We start from the raw sequence: 24,683 nt of genomic DNA on the forward strand, positions 1-24,683 counted from the left end.
AGACTTTAGTCGAACTTCTACTTGACGCAAGGCTTCTACCCGACGCCAGACATCTGCCTATCACCGAACTTCTTCCCATTGTTGAACTTCCATTAGACCTCTATCTGATGTCGGACTTTGGTCCATCATAAAATTTCTACCTAACGCCAGACTTTCATCCATCAGCGGACTTCCGACCTCAGTCACCTAACAACATTCTTTATTACCTCTGTCATCCACCTACTACAGTCTTTTCTGACATTCATCACCCGCCAACTAGCACGGAACTTCCACCCGACAACATTCCTTCCGACCTCCATCGCTCGTCGATTATGGCCCTTCCAATCTCCGTCGCTAGACAATGGTCATTATCACCTTCGTCACCCACCAACTACAATCTTTCAGACCTCTGTTGCCCGCCAAATATAGTCCTTCTGAGATCCTTTGTCCACTGAATATGGTCCTTCCGACCAATGAACACGTCAATAGTGATTTTTCCTATTCCTACCAGGTAATGCACTCTATATGATGTATATTTATTACATCAAGCTAAAGGCCTTACCCCAAAAAGGGCCTCATCTGTAATCAACGATAAATACTAGTTGATTCATTCAAATTGGGGAAGGCCCTATGATTTTTCCCCTTTACAGGATTTTCCACGTATAAATCTTGGTTTCTATTATGAATGTTGCAACCTCTCTCTTATCTAATTATAAGACGCATCTTCATACAAAGCTAAGATGTTAAACTTTATATTTCTCTACTACCACAAATATTTCAGGACGCAATAGTTTGGCATCTTTTGTGGGAACCTGGTCCCCAATTAGGAGGGGGGGGGGGGGCAATTTTTGATCCAACCTCAAAAGGTCGTTCATGTCAAAGTCCATGCATCAACTATAGTTGCATCAATTTCATGGAAATTAAATGTCGACTAGGGGGCAACCTTGATTACAGTCGTGATCAAGAAGATTCCTCCAACTCTTTCAATATCTAAGATTATATCTGGAGATCTTAAAGCTTCAAGCAAATGCAACGATGCTTCTAATAAATTTCAAGCTTTATACAGTCCCTAGTTGGACTTCTACTCATTTGGCAAAGTCTTAATCTTGACCAAAAAAAGGCAATAACGGTGTAAAGATAGAACTTTCTATAAATTTTAATTAAGATATATGTGGCATTCACCCCCTCCTAATCAAAGAAAAATAGATCCCAGGGGGATTCGATTCTACCACTTCCATATAGGTTAATGTTATCAAGTAGTGCTTTAACATATAACCTTGGATAGGTCATATATCCTTGATGGATTCTCCCAATCTCTTCCATATATGTTAACATCATCGAGCAACGCTCTGACATACAACCTCGAATATGTTATACATCCTTGATGGATTCTCTCTACCTCTTCCATATAAATTAACGTCATCAAGTAGTGCTATTACAATAACCTCAGATAGGCATAAATCCTTGGTGATTCTCTCAACCTCTTTCATATAGATTAATGTAATCGAGCAACGTTCTGACATATAACCTCTAATATGGCATACATCCTTGGTGGATTCTCTCGACCTCTTCCATATAGGTTAACATCATCGAGTAGTGCTCTGATATACAACCTTAGATATGGCATACATCATTTGTGGATTCCCTCAATCTATTCCATATAGATTAATGGCATCGAGTAGTACTCTGATATATAACCTTGAAAAAGTCATACATCATTGGTGGATTCTCTCGACCTCTTTCATACATGTTAATGTCATTAAGTAATGCTTTGTCATACAATCTCAGATAGGTCATACATCATTAATGGATTCTCTTGCCCCTTCTCTATATAGGTTAACATCAATGAACAGTGCTCTAACATACAACCTTGGATAGGTCATACATCCTTCGTGAATTCTCTCGATCTCTTCCATATAAGTTAACATCATCGAGCAAAGCTCCTTTTAGACAAAAGAGGGGCACTAAAGCTTGATAGGGGATGTCACCTACCTGAGACCGTGGAATGCCTCTAATATAAAACAAAAACCAGAATAAAAAAGAATGGAATGAGAAAATTTTTCCTTCTATATAAGAGGGGCACTAAAATTTGATAGGAGATGCCGCCTATCTCAGATAATGGATTGTCTCCAATGTAAAAAAGAAGACCAAATAAGAAAAAGGAATTCTCAAAAGTTCTAACTTCGACATAAGAGAGGGACACTAAATTAGAATAGGGGATGCCACCTATAAAAAATAGTGGAAAACCTCAACTGTAAGAAAGTTAGAGGGAGAATGGAGGAGAAGAAAATGCATAATTTTTACCTGGCCCTAAAGGGGGTATTTAAAAGACCAAAAAGGGGGAAAAAGTCTAGAAATATGGTGAAAATTTGTCTCCAAATTTGTTTAAATTTTTTCGAAACTATTCTATAATTTTCTACAAATGTTTTGGGCCCAAACATGGAATTTTTAATTCTAAAAATAAAAAAAAAAAGTTTTAACTATTTAAAAAAATAAATTTAGAAGAGGCAGGCAGCACTGTGCCGACGCCTGCCAAATTGAGAAAAAAAATAGGATAATTGCAGCCATCATCTTGTCGGCCGCCTCATTACCGCGCGCCCCTAATGGGGTGCAACCTTTCAGCCAACGTCAATAAAGACCCTGCCATAAGCGGCTGCCGGTTCGGCCGCCAATTCGAGTCTGGACTCAATTTTTTTGTCGGGGCAATCCAAATCGAGATCCAATTTTGGCGCTTATGGAGCTCAATGGATATTCAATGAATTTAAAATTTTGGAACACAAATTTTTTTTACATTATTTTTTATTCAAGTAATCTAAAATACTATAACATGTATTTTAAGACTTTTGGAGCTTTGATGCCTGAAAATAGGAGGCAAGTGATATATCATCAAAAAATTATCGTGATCGGGCATGAATCTCGACGAAAACATAAGTTGGAAACTTCAAAGATTAAATCGGAGACAATATGAACTCCAATTCTAGCAAACTAAAAATCGAACTAAGCGTTAAAAAAATAATAACCCAATGACACCAAATTCGACGGACTTCCGCTCGTTGAAGATAAAATTTCAGCAAAGAATAGAAATTTTCATACATCTTAATTAGCATATGAACTGTACATACTAGACAAAACACATTCAAGAATTAAATTCGAGCAAACGAACAAACTTTCCAACTAAAATTAACCTTGCAAATTCACTTAAAACAAATAAAACATGCGCTGGAATTAAATTCCAGCAAATGCATGGTATTCATGGGCTGATCTCTACTAATGTAAATGCCCATCCTTAAAAAAAAATGGATAAGAGGGTAATTTTAGAATTATGCCCCCTCAAAATAAATTTTTCTACTAATATGACCTATCTCGCATTTTTCGTCCATCCATCGAAGCTTCGAACATTTCCTCTTCGCAAATAAATGATAAAAAATTCCTCTTATAAATTTGATAGTATTATATTGATTAAATTTTCATAAAAAATTATTTTATTGTTATTACTATTTGATGATGTTGTTATTATTATTTTATTTTATTTTATTTTATTTTTATTCCTATTGTTATATTTATCTAATTAATTAAAATTTTGCCCACTTTGAAACGGGATCCACCCCTGATGGCATTCTTTCATTAAGGTTGACATAAATATAAGAATCCACTAAAAACTAATCGAATAGAATGTTGAAATTAAGTTCAAGCAAATACAACTATTTACCTTCGTTTAAACTTTACTTGCAAAATGCAGAAATCAACTTGAAACGAAAAGTAGTCCAAAAATATACTCCAACATACGCAATTTTTCCATTAAAATCAGTGGTCTCCCATATAATCAGCTCAACCCAATAGGAAAACCATCGGTTAGAAATTACTTCAACAAGAAACCGCATGATTCTCTTTTACTCAAAACCAACGTGCAAGCCAACATGGAGACGCTTTGAAGCGAAAGAATATAATGCCACAAAATTACCTTGACACAATGAAAGATTTTTTTCTCTGCTCATAGACAATATGCAAGTTATGTAAGCTTGATTTGAAGAGAATAATAATAATAATAATTTAAAACTATTTTAGCAAGCTAATATTCTCCGTGAGAAATTAACATGCAAGCTGGTTTTAGTTAGTGATAATAACATACAATATGTCATGAGAATCTGATCCAAATTATGTTACTGAAATGGTCAGTTTTTGCGTTTAAGAGATTATACAATTCAATAACATCGAAATAGCAACGAGATTATGAAAATGAAACATACAAGCAGAACTGGACTCGAGCTAGAGGTGGCTGTGAGGCAGCGTGACACGAAACGGCTAGTGCGTGGTCACTTCCATCCTTCCCTTTACTGAAAAGCCCATATTAATTTATGGGTTGTCTTTGAGGCCTGCCCCAAGATGGTCACTTCTCGGTGGGTGTCCTTAGGTGAGTGGAGTCTTGCGATTTTATTTATACAATACTTAAAACATAAAAATTTCATTTTTAATATTATATTATTGACCTAGATCTCAAATGTTCTAAGAAAATAATCAATAAAAATGACTAATTTTGCTGCCTTTGAGTATTACCAAAGAAAGCACCAAATGATACACAAGAAATCAAGCAATTCGGCAACTACAAATTTAGTTTCATGGAGGAATTAGGTAAAGAAAAAAATGAAGGCAAAGATAAATATACAAACACAAAGTCTTTTGGCAAATGTGGTGGGAAAATGTCTTTGGTATTTACAGACCACTAGGAATATTTACAGACTTATTAAGTTTTAAAATATAAAAAACCAGAAGTACCGTCAACAGAAGCGAGAGGGGGAGTCTCACCATGCCATTAGCAGCTAAATGTTTTGATCAGGTCTCAAGAAGTTGTAGCATTCTAACTGCTTCATTTCCCCACCTGATACAGGGTCATACTCGCATCGGTAGAAGCTACAGAAACCAAGAAGAAAATGTAAAATATGCATTATTTTCCTTATAGCTAGAAAGGGCATTAACATGGAATCCTAAATGAGTATAATAACAGAATTAAAAGCTAGAAATTTGTTTCATTTCTACAAACCGTCATGCAAGATGATTAATGAAACTTAAAAGGGTATGATGAAAGTGTTATAGACTCAAAATTTGTTTTATCTCAACCAAATGTCAAGCATAATGATCAATGATGCAGAGGGCTACAAATCAAGCCTCTGGTGACAAAAAACAGAAAAAGAATGGCATATACCAACCTTCCATCCATGCCAAGAATGACAATAGTGTTCTTCTGATGGCCAAAAGCAACAATATATTGGCTACCTTCGGGCAATCTAAATTGGGCTACGGACCATTCTGAATGGAAATATTTGGGCAAAACACCTGCAAAAAAAAGTTATGGTTGTATTAGCTAGCAGCTGGATCTCGACAAATCCCAGTGTATAAAGCCATAAGGAATAAATCTCCAAATAGAAAACAAGCCAAAAATGGAAAAAAAAAAAGAGAACAAACATCTAGGGGTTGCATCTAGCATACCACCCTCAATATTTTTATTAATATATCTTATTATTGGTATACCAAACTAATCTATCAGCACTACAGGGATGTCATGTGGTTAGTTTTACCAAAACAAAGTGTAATTCCACTAAGCTAATTTACACAATTACCCTTAATTTACTAAAATTATGAAAAACACTCCCACAAACCAAATTTAGTCAGATCAAGTAGAATGTTAAATATCAAACTTAGCCCTTAGTTACATTTAAGTTACAGCAAGAAAACCAAATAAAATTTCCATATTATAAGTTCCACATACTGATTCATTGTTAAGGTCTGAGTCAACATTGCTCCCAAACCCATTCCCACATGAAATCGGTATATTAGCTGTGCATGAAAATCAGACAAACAACAGAACATACAACAATTCAAAGATGATAAAACCATGGTAGCCAATATGGGCACTGGCTGAGCATTTATAAGAAAAACATCGTATAGTCTGATTCAACAAAAGATTATCTGGTTTTTCCTTTAATTGATCTCTTGCACACGACAAGGAAATAGCACATCAAGCAGTTAATTAATGTAGGAAAAATTTGTTTCCGGGAGGCTTGAAAAATAAATAGATAAACACAACGTTAACTAGTTAGGACATCAATCTAGAGGCAAATGTTAAAAAGTATGTTCATTTTCCAATCTCTCTTGAATGATTCTGTAAAATAAACTCATGTGTTCAAATCATGAGAGAAAATAATTCTGATACATCTCCAAACAACGGCATATTGAAAGCAGAAAAACGAACAAAAAAAACAAAAACAAAGAAACAATAATGTTGGCAGGTCAACTATCTGCCTCTGAAGAAAAGAGGTACTACACAAGCAATATACAAATTACAATATGAAGGAATCCTACCCTTAATGAAAGATAGTGACGAACTCACAGCAGGAACATTTGGTTCAGGTGCAGGACGCGGCTTATCATTTGCTGTTAAACCCAAATTAACCTTGAGGTTGAATACATGTATTGTTCCTTTGTCACTGGAAACTACTAACCACTGCATGTTAACAGAAAAGGCGAGGCTGTATATCTCTGCTCTGTCAGCACCTCTCCGCACCTGTTTACAATACCAAATATTAATTACAAAACTACTGTAACAGCAGCAGCAACAATAATAACATAAAAAAAAAAACAATAATAACATCAAAACCGCAACTGTTAAGGTCAGAAATGTTTGTGGTCCAGAACAAATTAAACATAGAAAACACAACAAATGCATTAACATTTTCACTGGAACAAGGCTATACTAGAGTACCGCTTGATGACACAAGTAGAATTTAACAGAAAGCATAGACTCACTGCATTCTTTATTTCTCAAAATGTAAATGATGTTGTTCATCCCAAATTTCAGCCAGCCCAAAAAACCATCAAGCTCAATCCTATCATATCCCTATTAAGGAATTTACTATATGATGAAATCCATGATCATAAGATCCACTAAAGACCAAGATGATGCATATTCTCCATACTGTATGCTGTAATCATAAAATGAAAGAATGAGTCAGATTCAGCTCTACACTAAGAGTAATTTTTGTGTCGCATGTACTTTAGCTTAAGCATTGAGCTTAAGGACTCAACCCGATTTAAACCAGCTTAAAGAAAACAGAAATATCGATGTTCTAAAAGATCTAACCAAGTATTATTAATTTCATAACATCTAACACACCAGGAAAAATTACTATGATTAAACGCAAATCAATTGGTGCAAGCTTTTTTTTTGTTGGGTGTTTTACCATTATTGTGAACAAGTGCCTCCAATGGCTGGTTGAAAGGAAAACGATCGTACCCATACATGCAGGGATTGCACGAGTAAATCCAAACCCAAAGTATAATATGTTCATCTCATGAAAGTATTTGAAAGTAGGGAACGAAAGCAAGCAGATAGATATTTTATACATCCATCCTATATCTACATTAGGAAACCGTTGACCTTAAAACTTCTTGCAAAAAATTTGGTATGAAGCTTATGAATACATCATACAACAACAATATTAAGCCCTCATCCCACTTCATGGGGTCGGTTACATAAATCCTTTTTATCCATTGTATCCTATTAAGAGTTAAATTCTCATTTAAATTTAATAAAAAAATCATTTCTAATATTTTCTAATCAAATCATTTTAAGTCTACCTCTATTTTTCTTAACATATGACCAATACATCTAATCTCCTAACCATGTCATTGGAAGGCAAACGTTTTAATGTCCAAATCATCTAAGGCAACTCTCTTATAATCTTATTTTTCACAGGAGTACTCCAACATTTTCACATATATACTCGTTTCATATTGTCTTTACTATGTCTTTAAGAGTAAAGTCACTCATCCTACCAATTAAATGTAGAAGATAATATATGGGTCAATTAACCAAACAACAAAAAATGCAATTAAAACAAAATTCATTAAGACCATTTGGAATTATATTTTCATATTCAATAAGAGGCAATATTTTGAGCGATATTCAAAATAGATAGAGAATGTAAAAGATTTCCTTTTAAATTTATCACATGAGTAATTCCCAAGGAGTTAAATTTGCTAAAACAAGGCTGCTGGAATATGTTCTTTTTTTTAATTAATTGCTGCAAAATCTTCATGGGTTGATATTAGACATAAAACTTAAAGAACTTTTATCAATTTGTTATTATAAGTATCAACTATCAATTTAGCAAATCTAAAAGAGGCGACAATAGTGTCTTTGGATAATACACTATGTTTAAACAAATTTTTTTAAAAAGTTATTTAGCTATGGAATTCTTGGTATCACAACATATTTCATTAAAGGCCTTTGGCAATAAACTATTAGCATGAATTAAACAATAATTTTTTAAAGATATTAAATGAGACCTTAAACATAACCTATGATGCAAAGACACGACACGGCGACATGGATACAACACAACACGGAGACATGGACATGGCTTATATATATTATTGTAAATATATGACACATAAACGGGTTGAACATGCTATTATATTTTTTATATTTTAAAAATAATGTACAAAAATTGAATAAATATAATATTAAAAAAAATTAGAATTAATAACTCAAATGACTAATATTATGATGACTAGAGCTGACGTCGATGTGGTATATCAGGCATCGAGAGAGGAGACAACAATGTTGTCGAGAGTCGGACATCGATATTATGTAGTAAGTATCGTGCATCGATGCCAAGAGGCGTTCATCATCAATGTTGAGGGGGCATTGGTCGTATATGTTAAGATGACGTCGAACAAAAATGAGCTGTCAACTTGTGGGTGTAAAAATTGCTAGCATCGAGCATCAATGTCAAGACACTGTCATAATTTTGAAGTTGAGATGATTTTAAAATGTCGATATTGTAATGACATCATACATCAATGTTGAAATGATATCGAGCATTGTTGTGAAACCAAAGTCGCGACCCACCAAAGAGAAATAAAAATAAGAATATTCAATGACTTGGGGATTGAATGCGGGCGGTTAATTTGGTGTTGTGAATAGAAAAAAAAAATTAGTTTTTATATTTTAAATACAAGGAATTTTATTTTAAAAAAATTCAAAAAATACTTAAAATACATGTGTCCAATTTTTATTTAATATTTTTTTAATCATAGACGCTCTTGGCATGTCTGACACGTGTCGAAGGCATGTCTTACACGGACACTGAACGCCTATTTGAGGAGAAGTGTTAGTGCATTATTTTTTATCAGAGACACTCTCGGCATATCCGACACGTGTTAGAGGCATGTCTTACAAGTGTTAGACACTGAACGCCTCTTTGAGGAGAAGTGTCAGTGCATTATATAAAATAATCTATAGATTAAAAAAAAACTCTATAGATTAAGTGATATTATAATTACTTTATTAGGACTCCTCATGATCCATTTATTATTATAAAAATTGTAGTATCATCTCCACTGAAGCATAACAACCACACATCCACAAAATCATAAATGATTGAATTTTGGTGTTGTTAATAGAAAAAAAAAATAGTTTTTATATTTTAAATACAAGGAATTATATTTTAAAAAAAATTCAAAAAATATTTAAAATACATGTGTCCAATTTTTATTTAATATTTTTTTTAATCATAGACACTCTCGGCATGTCTGACACGTGTCGAAGGCATGTCTTACACGGACACTGAACGCCTATTTGAGGAGAAGTGTTAGTGCATTATTTTTTATCAGAGACATTCTCGGCATATCTGACACGTGTTAGAGGCATGTCTTACAAGTGTTAGACACTGAACGCCTCTTTAAGGAAAAGTGTCAGTGCATTTTATAAAATAACTCTATAGATTTAAAAAAAAAAATCTATAGATTTAGAGATATTATAATTACTTTATTAGGACTCCTCACGATCCATTTATTATTATAAAAATTGTAGTATCATCTCCACTGAAGCATAACAACAACACATCCACAAAATCATATATGATTGAATTCTCTTCCTACACCAATCGACGACCTAATAAGATGATTCATCGACCACAATTCCATCTCATCTTACGACTCACCCATACACTCACCTTACACCTACTCACCTCTCTTGAGCTCACACGACTACAAACAACTTGCCCGACCAGTGACTTCAACCTCTTGCAACCAATCAAGAGGCAATACGTGTCATAAATTAGCGTGTAGTATTTTATGGGTATTCACTGTACTTGCCTTTTCTACTTTTCTCCATATAGCCTTTCCTATAGCCCTCAAAACCCTATAAATAAAGGGTGATGGAGTACAGTTTGGAACTTTTACACTCTTGAATCTTTTTTCCTTAGACATTCTCAAGATCTTTTGAGCTTATTGAGTCCTTGTATTTTTTTATTGAGATATTCTGCTAGTTTACTCTCCTCCTCTCTATTTTCTCTACTCTCTCTACTCTCCATTCTCACAAGACAGATCTACTAGTAAAGTCAAGTATCATCCACCGGATAAATATGGATTCAATAGCAACTTCTAATAAATTATCTCCATGAATCAAACTTATATTTATTAAAAGAACCTCATGTATTCAGTAAAATTGAGTCAATATCTCAAAGAATTTATTCATGATGCCCACAATAAAGAAAATGTTTAAATTTCCATATGGTTGACTACATAATTCATGATGAGTAAATTTTACACTTCTTTATAGAGGTTCATCCATCCAAATAATAAACATGTGTACAGTTTGTCAATTATTAGAAAACAATTTGTGGAACCTAAACATCACTTTAAGTTTTCACAATCAATTCCTCTAAGTGTTAGTTATAGTGTTTTCATTAGGAGGTATACAATTGTTTTGACATTATATTTACTTGCATCACATCATACTTCAGCATCAATTAGTCATTTGTCTGATTTGCATATCAGTATTTACAGGGAATTTAAATTCAATAATAACAATCATAAGTTTAAGAAAGATTTAAATTAGAGAAATGTAATATTCAAATCAATTGATAATGCAATTATACATTCCTAAATATTTCTAAAAACCAATACCCAGGAAATTAATTACTAAATAATTATTCAAATGAATGCATACAAGCTCTAAACATCAAAAAATATTGGTATTAATCCATCTTTGATACATTTGATTTTTTTTTTATTATGAAACATTTTTTTAATGTCTTGAATTCTTCTTTCTTTCAATCTCTCCCTTCATAATTTACATTAAACATATCATTTGGACAACTGTCGGACATTCATACTTATCCTATTTCTAAAACTATTCTTGGATAGGAATCATGTTCAACAATAGATGCTAGACACAGTAATATAAAATGCCTTGGGGTCTATATGATTCATTCATTAAAATCTAGGATGGGATAGGCAAATAAATGTCAATACCTTTTGCTGTAAAATCAGTGAATGGATTTTATTTATTAAACAAGATAATGTAAAAATTAAAATTTTATACAACAACAACAACATCAAGCCTTTATCCCACTACGTGGGGTCGGCTACATGAATCCTTTTTCTCCATTGTGTTCTATTAAAAGTCAAATTCTCATTTAAACCTAATAAAGAAAGGTCATCCCTAATATTTTCTAACCAAGTCTTTTTAGGTCTACCCCTACCTTTCTTAACATAAGTCAAATCTAATACCTCTACTCTCCTAACTGGGTCATCAAAAGGCCGTCGTTTTATGTGACCAAACCATCTAAGGCGACTCTCTCTAATTTTATCTTCTACTGGAGCTACTCCAACCTTTTCACGTATATGCTCATTTCATATCCTATCTCTAAGGGTAAAGCCACTCATCCACCTGAGCATTCTCATCTCTGCCACACTTAACTTAGTATTATGCTTCTCTTTTAATGGCCAACATTCGGCACCATAAAGCATTGCAGGCCTCACTACCATCTTATAGAATTTTCCCTTAAGTTTGAGGGGTACATTTCTATCACATAACAAGCCCGATGCATTCCTCCACTTCAACCATCCAACTTGAATTCTGCTGATAATATCCCCATCTATTTCACCATCACTTTGAACAATTGATCCAAGATATCTAAAAAAAAAGTGTACTCTTATTAATGACTTGATCGCCCAAAGTCACAATCCCTCTATAAAATTAAAATTTTATATTTAAAAGAAATTTGAGAACTTATACAAACACTCTATAGTAATTGAAAGTCGCACCACAAAAAGAAAAATAATCTAGATCATATCAAATTTGACAAAACTTCAATCTCCCATACATATTAACCAATAAACAAGATAATAAAAAGTAATAGGACACGAATCTCGAAGTAGGGAATACAGGCCTCATGCTAGTAGAACACTCCAAATTGTTAGCATCAAGAATTATGAAACACTCAAAATTTACACATCAATGTCAGATGAAAACTAAAATTTTTTCCATACAATGTTCTACATATTTTACATGCCTAAGGCATCCTCCTATATAAAACCTAAAACCACCAAAAATAAGAAATTCTTCAAAAACTTTTAAGATTCAATCAAAAATTGTATGTTCCATCCCAGGGTCAAACAATATGAAGCAACCTCTGTTTTACAATTTTGCTTTTTGTAAACAAACTAACAAAGGAATTTTATATGTAGGAGATAAAAAGCATGCAGACAAAGCTTCGCTAGATATAGAGAAACAAATAGGAAGAAGAATAAAGAAACTCATACATGAAAGTTAAAATCCCATGTGGAATAATGAGAAAATCATTGGAGAAAAGTCGCATCCCACTTGCTACAATACAAATAAATCAAAGCCACAAATGGCAATGGATTGTTGATTGTAATAGTCCCAAAAAATAAAAGCCCCATAAAACAAATTGCAATAATTTAGGGAATCAAATATTGCATATGGAACCTGTTGATATTATCTAGAATTATTGTGTGATTACTTACTCCTTTCAAAATTGTTTTAAAAATTATTTTGATTTTCTTCTTTTAATAAAAAATTTTGAAAACCCCAATTCACCCCCCCTCTTGGGGTGCCATAGTCATCCAACAGAACCCCGCTCTCTTCGTCCTGAGAGAAGGAAAACCAATAGCTTTTTGGCTATACCATGAAGGAAAATAAAAAGAAGCAATGTTAACTATTCTCATGACATATTAAACGGGTTTGTATACAAAGCCTAACATCCCAAGTAAATGTCACCAATAAAATAGCTATTTAAAACAAGAATATATCCTAATAAGACAACATGAGCCAAAGCGATGTCTTGCCTTATTCAAGCCCCGAAAAGGCCAAGCCACTAGCACCCTAATATGTATGGTACGATCTTCAACCATAAATAACTAAACTACCATTTCAAAATGAATAAGGATTTCTAGAAGTTTTAAACTCCATTAAGTCAAAGACATCAAATTACCCATAAAGCATTCCCCCTTTATGGAAACAAATATTATCTATTGGAAATGGAAATTTCGGTAATATCTAGGACATCTATGGATATTATCAACAATAATAATGAATAAAACTATGCCAACTATCACTAATAATCACATAGAAACACAAGTAATCTTAATATCTCTAGTAATCAATTAGAATTTTACCCATTCTAGCAATCTTCCTTGAGGAACTATCAGTTTTTTCCAACTATTTAAAGCCATTGGTTGCTTCAAGTACAATCTAGTATCCTCAAAGTGCCATATCAAGCATAGATGGCTTACGTATTTTAATTCTTTGAATAAATAATGTCTTAGATAATACTTATATATATCATCCTTATCCTAAAAATTTGGAGCAGCTTTAAGAAACATTCTCCCCATATTATTGTTCAGTGAAAAATAAGAGGTCTTCCTTCTGATCTTTAATCTCTGCCTCTACTTTCATAAGCCTTCCACATATAAATAATATCCATCCATAATACTGGAAGATCCTTCAGCCTGCTTTCTATATACCCAAATCATAAGTTTAGTTAACAATACAGTATCTTTCATAAATGTTACTCTAATCATCCATCTCCATAATAATTTTTCAATCCATCCTTATTTTACCATGAATTCACCTTAATATTCTTATTTCGAAAAATTCAACTACGTATCAACAGCTTATTTATTGCCACACACACTCAAATCCATATAGAATAATTGGTCATTTTATAAAATTGCCTTAAGACTATCAAATACCATCCCAACCATCCCTTCCCTCTTGATCCTATAGCTAGCATGAGGAGCAGTAGGAAGCTCACCTAGATCACGCAATCTCCTTCTTACATATTTGGGTGGCTGATTTAAGAAGGATTATATTAGTACAATATGCATTATTTTGTAATTGTTTGTTTCCTTATTAATATATCTAGTATAGATCTATAAATAGGAATAGTTTTGTGCAATAAAAAAATAAATCCTTTCTCCCCCTCCAATTCTTTGAATTTAGCATGGTATCAGAGCCTAAGGATGCATAATCCGCTTTCCCTACTGTCCCACCACCGGCCTACATTGTCAAAATTCTAAAGAATACTGATCCTTATGCTTCCTTCATGCGTTCAAGATTGAGAGAGAGCGAGAGACAAGGCTGTGAGTGACTCCCTACATAGGATCGAGAAGAAGGAAAGAATGAACTTGGGAGTTCATCTCTGCTTGCGTGCATCCAAGACCTAAAGGGAAACGAAGTGAGGGAACTCTCGTGCAGGTCTACAACCGGGACGAGTAAGAGTGTGACACTTGCACTCCTTCCTACAATCAGACCAGAGGGATCAGAAGCCTTGTGTGCGCCTATATTGGGTTGATCAAACAGGAGTCTGTTCAGGTGGAGTCAGACGACCTGAGGAGGAGATCTGCATGCCGAGTGTTGAGCCGCTTCAGACGTATTTTTCTGCTACTGTCCCTAAAGCTTGCGGCAACCCTCAAGAAAACAATTTTTTTCTACTCTTATGCCTTCATCATCGGCCTTCCCTTGTTGTTATCCTATATATAACCAACGCAGGCTTCTTTTTTGCCCTACTTAATATAACCTTTATCGTTATCCTTTGTCGCTGCAATGTTTGAAGCAAAATCCTCCCAAAACATGGTTGTGGAATTTCATGACTCAAGAAATTAGTGATACTCTCATGTTCCTATCTAGCGCAAATGGCATATGGGATTCCGTTAGACAAACCTTTTCAAAAGCTCTGAATGTTGCTCAAATCTGCAAAATTAAGGTCAAGTGGGGAAGCACAAAATAAAGAAGCTAGTCGGTGACTGAATATGTCACTCTCCTTCAAGGCTTGTGACAAGAACTTGATCACTACAAATGCATAGAGACCAAGCGTGCAGAAGATGATGCAAGTTTTATTGAGAAAGATACAGTGTATGACTTTTTTGCAGGATTAAATGCAAAGTTTGACCATGTTAGAGTTTAGATCCTCGTCAAAGAGGAAACACCTTCACTAAATGAGACCATTTCCCTCATTTGTGCTGAGAAAAATCGATGAGGGGTAATGCTGGAACTAAAGGCTGTTGAAGGTTTAATAATTGTGACAACCAAAGAGGTGCTATGAAAGGAGAGATAAGAATTCTTCAAAACTTAAAGATAATAAAGACTCCATTTGGTGCCGTTATTGCAAGAAAACAGGACACACATAGGAGATCTACTAGATGTTACATGGAAATCCCCCAAGGAATGAAATCAAATAAGTGGATAAAAGGAGACATCACAGGCTAACACTACAACAAGTCGGCCCAACCTAGAAATACAATCCAGCTTTAGAGAGCTCAACAAAGAAGATATTGATTTACTAAAACACCTAGAATCACATGAAAAACCACCTACATTTTCTTCTCTTGCACTTTCAAATAAGTTTTCTATATCCATTAGATTGTCTCTATAAACATATGAAAGGTTTATGAAACATTGACTCAGGAGCCACATATCACATAACACACTCCATTACTCACTTCATCAACACACTATTGGCCTAAGTTATAAGAAAATCATCACTGGTGATGGTTCTTTTACCACAGAGGCAGGACAACAAGACATGCCCTTATCTCCCTCTTTCATTATAAAAAATATACTAATGTACCTCAATTATTCACAAACCTAATCTTCATAAAAAATTTACCCGTAACAATAATTGAGAAGTTCTATTTAAACCTACGTGTTTATTTTAGGACTAATGATCGGGAAGGAAGATTAGACTTGCTAAGGAGAAAGATAGATTGTACTGTCTTGAAAAGATAAATAAATCCACTATTACCAATAATAGCTATTCCATCTTATCCCTATATTATACAAAATTAATATTTGGCTTTATTAATTTAGATTGGGATATCATCTTTTGATATCTTTAAAAAAATATATCCAAAACTTTTTTATGAGCTGAAAAATGAATATTTTATTGTGAAACATGTGAGTTAGTCAAGCATAAACAAGTTTCTTTCCCAAACAAAAATTGGGAAATGTCATACTCCATTCTACCTTATTCATAGTTATATCTGGTGATAAATTCAGAGAATTGAAGAGGAAAAGCTTGATTTATTACATGATTTCTCCTCTATTTATAGATCTATATAAGATACCTTTATATGGAAACAAATAATTACAAAAAAAAATCTAATATAATCCTTCTTAAATCAGTAGCTTGAATATGAAAAGAGTTCTAGCATGAGTCCTACGTCCCACAGATAGAGCACCGTAGTCCTAGGATTAATTTGCTCTTGAAAGGCTGGATTTTGACACTCCCCCTCAAGCTGGGAAGTATAGATCTGTCATTCCCAGCTTGGTTATCATTCTGAGAAAGACAACGTTATCCACTCCTTTGGTAAGGGTATCTGCAAGTTGATCTTTTGATGGTACATGATTTATACATATGAGTCCACTGTCCAATTTTTCTTTTATAAAATGTCGGTCAACTTCAATGTGCTTGGTCCTATCATGTTGGACTGGATTGTGAGCTATGCTTATTGCTGATTTGATGTCACAATGTAGTTTTATGGGTTTATACCATTTGATCTTCAGATCTTCCATAATTATTTTTATCCATAGGACCTCACATATTCCCAGGGTCATAGCTCTATATTCTGCTTCTGCACTGGATCTTGCCACCAATTTCTGCTTCTTGCTTCTCTATGTGACTAGGTTTCCTCTGAGGAATGTGCAATACCCAAAAGTAGATCTTTTGTTCGTTGGTGATCCTGCATAATCCGCATCGGTGTATGCCTCTAGGGTTATTTCTTAGTTTATTCTAAAGAGAATCCCTTTTCATGGGTTACTTTTAAGGTAGTATAGTATTCTATCTACTGCTTGCATATAAACCTATTTTGAATTTTGCATAAACTGACTAACCATACTTACAGGAAATTCTATATCTGCTCTGGTGTGGGAATGGTAGATTAATTTTCCTACAAGTCTCTGATAGGCCCTTTTATCTACATCTAAATCTTCTCTTGCTTCTCCCAGTTTAAGATTAGGTTATACTGGTATCATTGCTGGTTTACAAGCTAGTTTACTTGTTTCTTTTAGAAGTTTGAGTATACCCTTTTTGCCACTAGTCTTGCTTTATATCTTTCCAGTATAATGTTAGCATCATATTTTATAGAGAACACACATTTGCAGCTAATTGGTTTTTTCCCTTCGGAAGCTTGATGATTTCCCATGTATTGATCTTTTCTAGAGCCTGCATTTCATCTTTCATGGCATTTTCTCAATTTTCATTGGATAAGGCATCAGAAACATTATTAAGAACATGAATTTCTTCTAATGTAACCAGGAAGTTTTTATATGAGGATGAAAAGTTATAGAAGGAAATAGAGTTAGCTATGGGAAACAGGGGAGGTGAAGAGTTTGTATTTACCTTAATTTCAGGTGATGGTTCAGATTCTTCGATCTGCTTCGGAGCATAGTCTGAGCCTGTATGCCTGGAATATATGTTCCCAAATCAACTGACAGTTTTTGTCTTTAGGTTTTATATTTTTTATTTTAGGAAGATTGGTTTGTGGTGGAGGAAGGTCAAGAGGGGCAAGCTCACTTTACCTCATCTTCCTCAATTTGAGTCACGCTCTGAAGATAAGGTTTGGAAGTAAGATGATAAAGTTTGATTAAAATAGTCTTTAACATTGTCAGAGCAAAATTTCTTTATTTTTACTTTGAATTGATTTTGGATGATGGTGTGAAAATTTGGAATGGTGCTAACATCGGATTTATTTTTGAAGAGGTAGATCCAAGAGACTCGAGTGCAATCATCAATGAATGATACAAACTAACATGCCCCAGAGATATTTGGAAATTTTTAGGGTCTCCATATATCACTATGGATAAGATAGAAATGGGTATTACATCTCTAATTTTTATTTGGGAAAGAGGTTCTTTTATGTTTAGCTAATTCACAGGTATCACAATGAAAATGTTTATTTTCTACTTGCTAAAAAAGTTTTGGATACATATGTTTTAGGATATCAAAAGAGGAATGTCCTAATCTATAGTGATGAAGCCATATAGGGGACCTATTATCTTTTAGGGATAACATAGAGCAGCTGTTTGTAGATTTGTTTAGTTCTTCCAGGTAGTACAGTTAATATCTCTCCTTAGTAAGTCTAATCTTCTTCCCCAATCTCTAGTCCTGAAATAAGCAATAAGTAGGGTTAAATAAGGCTTAAAAATTATAGTCACTGGTAAGTTTCTGAATTGATAGTAGGTTTGTTGATAAATGTGGTACGTGAAATACATTTTTTAGGGTTAGGGAGGGAGATAAGATTATATCTCCTTGGCCAACAACCGTGGTAAGAGAATCATCAGCAGTGATGATCTTCTTATCACTTGGGCAATGAGTGTATAGCTTATGAAATGAGTAGGTAAGTGGGTCATATGGTATGTGGCTCCTAAATTAATAATCCATAATTCCTTTAAATGATTTCTATAGGCACTTAAACCAATGGAAATAGGAAACTTATCTGACAGTGCAAGAAAAGAAGATGCATTTGATTTTTCAAGAGATACAAGTAGTTGCATTAGTTTTTCAATATCTTCTTTATTGAATTATCTGAAGTTGGACTGTATTTCTTGGTTGGGCTGACTTGTTGTATTGTTAGCATGGGATGTGTTGCTTGTTTTGCCTTTTTTATTCAACTCCTTACTTGAGCGTTCTCCATGTATTTTCCAACACGTTTCCTTTGTGTGTTTTGACTTCTTGCAACATATGCACAAAAGAGAGTATTTGTCTTTGAATTTTACAAAGTCCTTGCCTTTCTCCTTCCATGGCGCTTCTCTGGTTATCATTGCTGAGCTCTCAATGGCTTTTGGTTCCAGCATTATACTTCGTCGGCTTTCTTCAGCGCGGATGAGAGCGATTGTTTCATTTAATGATGGCGTCTCCTCTTTGTCGAGAATTTGGAATCTGACTTGATCAAATTCAGCATTTAATCCTGCAAGAAAATCATAAACTCTATCTTTTTTAATAAAGTTCTTTAGGATCGCAGCATCTTTTAAACATATAATTTTTATGCATCTGTAGTGATCAAGTTCTTGCCATAGGTTTCGTAGAAGGGAGGCATACTCTGTCACGGTATTGCTTCCTTATTTTGTGCTCCCTACTTTGATTTTGATTTCAAAGATTTAAGCAGCATCCCGAGCTTTTAAGAATGTTTGTCTGGCGGCATCACATATGTCATTTGCAATGAAGAGGAACATAAACGTATCGCTAATTTCTGGAGTCATGGAATTTCACAACCATGACATAATCATGGAGTCCACTTCATCCAATGTCCACAAATTAGGATCTCCTTTTGGTCCTCTTTCAAGGAGGTGTTGTATTTTTCCTTTCCCCTTTAAGTAGGTCTTCACAAATTGAGACCATTTTAGATAGTTTTTCTCATTTAGGCAAAAGGAAGGTTGCATGCTTTGGAGGTCACCACATCCTTGTTGCACCATAGACTTCTCAATTTGATCAATGCTTTGAGAGAAATTGATTTCAGACATTGTGATAATAATAAAGACTATTCGTATGATGAAGGCTTCTCAGGAAACTTGGCAATAAAGGCCGAGAAAAAAAAAAAAAAAATATATATATATATTATATATATATATATATATATATATTATTTCATATATAAATATCTATATATATATTATATATATATATATACTTTATATACTGTTTATAATGAGAAAAAAACCGAATGTACCAAACCAAGCCTTCAAAGGACTTGGATCAGGCAGCAGTTAGGATTGGATAAGCCCGGGCCTTCAGCTTCGTACCGCGAATTGCAGGTGTCTCTTGATCGGAGCTTCGCGAGCGTCAGCAAAACTATTCAAACGTCTTCTCCTGGCCTCTTCCGCTGTCCCAGCGATCGTCTTCGAGCGGCTTTGTTTTTCGAGCATCTGAGCGGTGTCTACCTCTCGAGCGTCTTCTTCCTAAGCTTGAACGAGAGTCGAGCGGTCCATCATGCGTCTAGAGCCGCAGCAAGGCTCTGCTTTGTTTTTTGTCTAGGCTTCTGTTTGCTCCAATAAGAATTTCTTCCAATGGCTTCCTCTCTATTTGTTCGTGGTTCCTGATACATGTTAAATTCAGAGAATTTGAGAGGAAAGTGTTGTTTTATAACATGATTTCCCTCTATTTATAGATTTATACAAGATACCTTAATATAGAAACAAATAATTACAAAATAATTCTAATATAATCCTTCCTAAATCAGTAGCTTGAATATGGAAGAGTTCTAGCATGAGTCTTACGTCCAGCATTGTATCCATTGGATTGGTTTGCTCTTAAAAGGCTGGATTTTGACATCGGGGATCTAAAAAATCCCTAATATCTCAGGGGCTCGATGCTTTACATCCTTCATTGACGACTGCACTCAAGTCTCTAGGATTTTTCTCCTCAAAAACAATCCAATTTAGCAATATCCTCCGCATTATTCACACTTATCTGGAACTAATTCAGGTAGAAATAAGAAAATTCATTCCAACAGTGCCAAAGATTATTTTAAACCAAAGATATCCTCCTACTTTCAATACATACATAATACATACATTATATATCATAATAATATATATACATATACATATATATAATACATACATATATATACATACATAAATATATATGAATACAGTACTACATATATATCATACATATCATAATTAATACATTACACTACATATATTAATATACATATATAATTATATATGATATAAACATATATATAATATTATATATTTAAAATTATTATATCATTCATGGTGTTCTTATATTCACACCCACAACAGAACAGATTGTAATGAAAGAAAAAAATATGACACCCTTCGTTACCACCACCGCAGTACTTCTATTCCACATAATTATCCAAATTCTATCAGGGGAGAACCCTTCCGCACTACTCATATGTCTCATAAACCGATGACAGACCTTCAAAAAACATTGGGATAAAAACACCAAAGGGATATATCTTCTCCTTTTTACTCTAAAATTTTGGAACTCATACAATACCTCACACTAGATCTTTGGTGCAGCTTTCCTATGTTCACCTTCAGACAACTAAAATAGATAAAATTAGATCCAAAACACTCAAGTGTATCTATGTTTGGATTTCTATCCATCCCAGAGAGGTTATAAGTGTATCACCTCTCCACGCAAAAAACTCTTCGTATCGTTGACATCCTTTGACAAATAAAAATTAAATATTCACACAGAGACCTCTATCTTCAATGGGGAGACTGAAATGAAGAATATGAACGAGAGAGAGATTACCCCTTGACCTTAACTCCACCTCATACCAAAACCTAAAAACCAAAGTTAAGGAAAATTAAGGACAAAGCTAACACACAGACATCTAAAAAACCTCTAGACAGCAACTTTGTATCCTTCCAAAATTATCATCTTCATATTAAAATTTCTTGTTACATATGATCAATATTTCTTAATGAATATTCTGAGACCTTATCCGGTGGAGAATTATTATAAGTGACGATGAAGATGAAATAAACCTAGAGAAATAATACTAGGAGATGCATTCGCCTAGACAGCAGGAAATGCAGTTAGATGCAAATGAGTAAATTGAATCTATAGAATGACAAAATAATAAAAAAAAAAAAAAACTGCAAAAGAAATACAAGCTAAAATTTGGTAGCAATAGATCACACTCAAACTCATTGATATAATACAGCCGAAAACTTTTTTGCACGCTATCAAGCCAAGACTGAACACCGTTAGATCCTACTCACCCTAACAATAATTATATTGATGAATATGGAACAGTGGTTAGGACTTGAGAACCAAAATTAGCGAATAAAAAGTAAAATTCAACAACCAATGATTTTCTTAATAAAAAGGAAACATGAACAAGCAAGATATAATGGCCCTCTTTCGAGAGAAGAATCTTCTCTCCCAAACTATAAACATCGCTATATATCCTTACAAAAAAAGTGGATAGCAAGAAAAATTCAAAAACGTCTACCTAAAATAAATACAACAAAGCCAATATAGAACTCTCGCCTATTTTCCCCCAAAACTTTCATTTACTCCATGTTTTTCCCCACATTCTCCTTTGAGTAACTGATCCATCCTTTAAATCCTTTTCCCTTACCAACATGGCAACCCCCACCCCCCTCCCTCATCAAGGCCCGCATCTTTGATCACCTGGCTTCCCTTGCCTATTTTGAGACGCCCGCCCAATGGGTTGAGCTGACATTATTTTAGGTTGGCTATAATAGTAAATGGGACCGATTAAGTCGGTCCATCAATACTAGCACTCTCAAAATGTCACCGTTGTCCTTATGGTGAACTGAAGGGAACTATTTGTTCGAATTAATCTAGTGGGACTCTTCCTAAAGCACTCTTTCGACCTCCAATGGTTCGAACAACACCTCCATGTCATCCTATCAAGGTAGAAAAGGTAAAGATAACGAAATGTTACTCTCCTCTTTGTGAAATTAATCTAGGGGCTCTTCCCTAAAGCACTCTTTCGACCATCCATTGATGTCGAACAACACCTCCATGTCATCCATCAATGGTTGAGAAAAAGTAAAGAAGAAACGAAATGTACTCTCCTATCACACATCGCAACTGGGACACACAAAACACCGATGGATAGCAAACAACAATGGTAAATGTGGGCGATATGCCACAACACTAATGCGCTCTACTATCTCTTAAGGACCAAAAAAATGGGTCAGTGGAACTTATCATCTGTCTCACGTTGCCAAGGTTTCTGTCGTAGGATATCGAAGATTCAAGTTTCAACCCTACATCCCCAACATTCAAATTGAATGCTCTCTTTGGTTCATTTCTTTACCTCTTCAATAATTTATTGAAGCTCTCAACAAATGCCCCTTCAGCTCCACATTAAGAATCCTATCTCTGTCATCCAAATACTTGCTAACTAATCCACGGCGTGTTTTGCCTTATCCATAATATATACCAGTAAAGGCGGATCTCTTGCAGTATAACATTTAAACGAGTGTATCTGAGCTAGTCAAATGATAGAAAGTGTTTATACAATACTCTATTCAATGCTAACCATTTTGCCCACAACTTTGTTGTATATGATGGCTAGAAGAGCCCCTCAGAGATGGCTAATACTTTGTGCCTCTGACATAATATCACAGCTATGCCACCATCTTCTTGACATCCTTCTGCATACCCTCTCCCAATACAGCATGTAAAAGCCGACGATGTTCTTTTTTGACCCCTAAATACTCCAATGGTTGTCCGATGAACTCCAAGAATCGACCATAATTTGGGCCGACTATAGTGAATGGACCGAGCACATAGAAAATTGATCTACCTTGCCCACACAAGACCAAATATAGCCTTAGCTATAAGCATGGTCAGCTAGTTCATGTATAATTCAAACAGACTCACATGCAAAGCAGTGGGATTAGAATATTTGCAGCTATTCAAGGGAAAATCCAAGAAAGGGGATTCACTTCAGACAGAGAATGTGGAATAACCTCAAAGCTTATACTATGAGATTACGCAGAATCACCAGAAGATAAACAATCTACCTTGTGAATAATGCCGCACATTTATTGGAGGAAAACCTACTTTAACTGGATGAGCAAAAAAAAGAAAATGTGGTGGCAAGATCTAGCGAAGCAGAGTTCAGCGCTAATGGTCTTTAAACGTATGTGTGAACCTACTATGGATCAAGATGATTAAAGAAAACCTAAGGATCAAGTGGATAGGATGCATAAAGCTACACTATGACAATAAAATAATAATTAGTACAGCTCACAATCTAGTTCAGCATGACAGGACCAAGCACATAGAAATGGACAGACATTGCCATAAAAGGAGAAATTAGATTAGTAGACTTAATGTATTTAACCCTGGCCTCATCAAAGATCAGCTTTACATACATTCTTTATAAGGGACTGATACACTCTACTATTTTTTAGACTAACTACCAAGTTGGGAATGATAGATCTATATTCCCCAACTTGAGGGGGAGTGTTAAACACCAATCAGCCATCCATTCATCCTTTCCACCTGTATCCTATCAGCGGCATAGGGGGTTCTGTGGGGGCTCACCAGATCACACAATCTCCTTTCAATATTTTGAGTGATTAATTTTAGGAAGGATCTATATTAGTACAATTATGAATTATTTTGTAATTATTTATTTTCTTATTAAGATATCTTATATAGATCTAATAACTAGGGATAGCTTCGGTGTATAAAAAATAAGCCTTTTTCCTTCCAAATTCTCTGAATTTAAACAAAGACTTTGTGATCTTTATCTTATGGATATTACACTCCCAGGGACTTATCCAAATTACACAAAACTTAATTCCATAAGTTACATCATCATTAATAATCTCCCAAATCTTTTTTTGTAACATACAAGATACTTTAAAC

The 24,683-nt window shown here is 34.4% G+C and overlaps 1 protein-coding gene across 1 annotated transcript in view; it reads right to left on the minus strand.

Moving 5' to 3' along the window:
* Positions 1–4,504: 4,504 nt before the first annotated feature.
* Positions 4,505–24,683, minus strand: part of LOC110103068 (autophagy-related protein 18a) — a 26,923-nt gene continuing 6,744 nt past the window's right edge. Inside the window, exons 2-4 of the mRNA XM_020831621.2 lie at positions 6,337–6,538; positions 5,184–5,310; positions 4,505–4,887 (exon numbers count right to left, since the gene is read on the minus strand). Of these exons, the coding sequence (XP_020687280.1) occupies positions 4,797–4,887; positions 5,184–5,310; positions 6,337–6,538 (420 nt within the window). The 3' untranslated portion in view covers positions 4,505–4,796. The remainder of the gene's footprint in view (positions 4,888–5,183; positions 5,311–6,336; positions 6,539–24,683) is intronic.

This window comes from Dendrobium catenatum, unplaced genomic scaffold (assembly GCF_001605985.2).
Source record: "Dendrobium catenatum unplaced genomic scaffold, ASM160598v2 fragScaff_scaffold_465, whole genome shotgun sequence".
NCBI classification, from domain to species: domain Eukaryota; kingdom Viridiplantae; phylum Streptophyta; class Magnoliopsida; order Asparagales; family Orchidaceae; genus Dendrobium; species Dendrobium catenatum.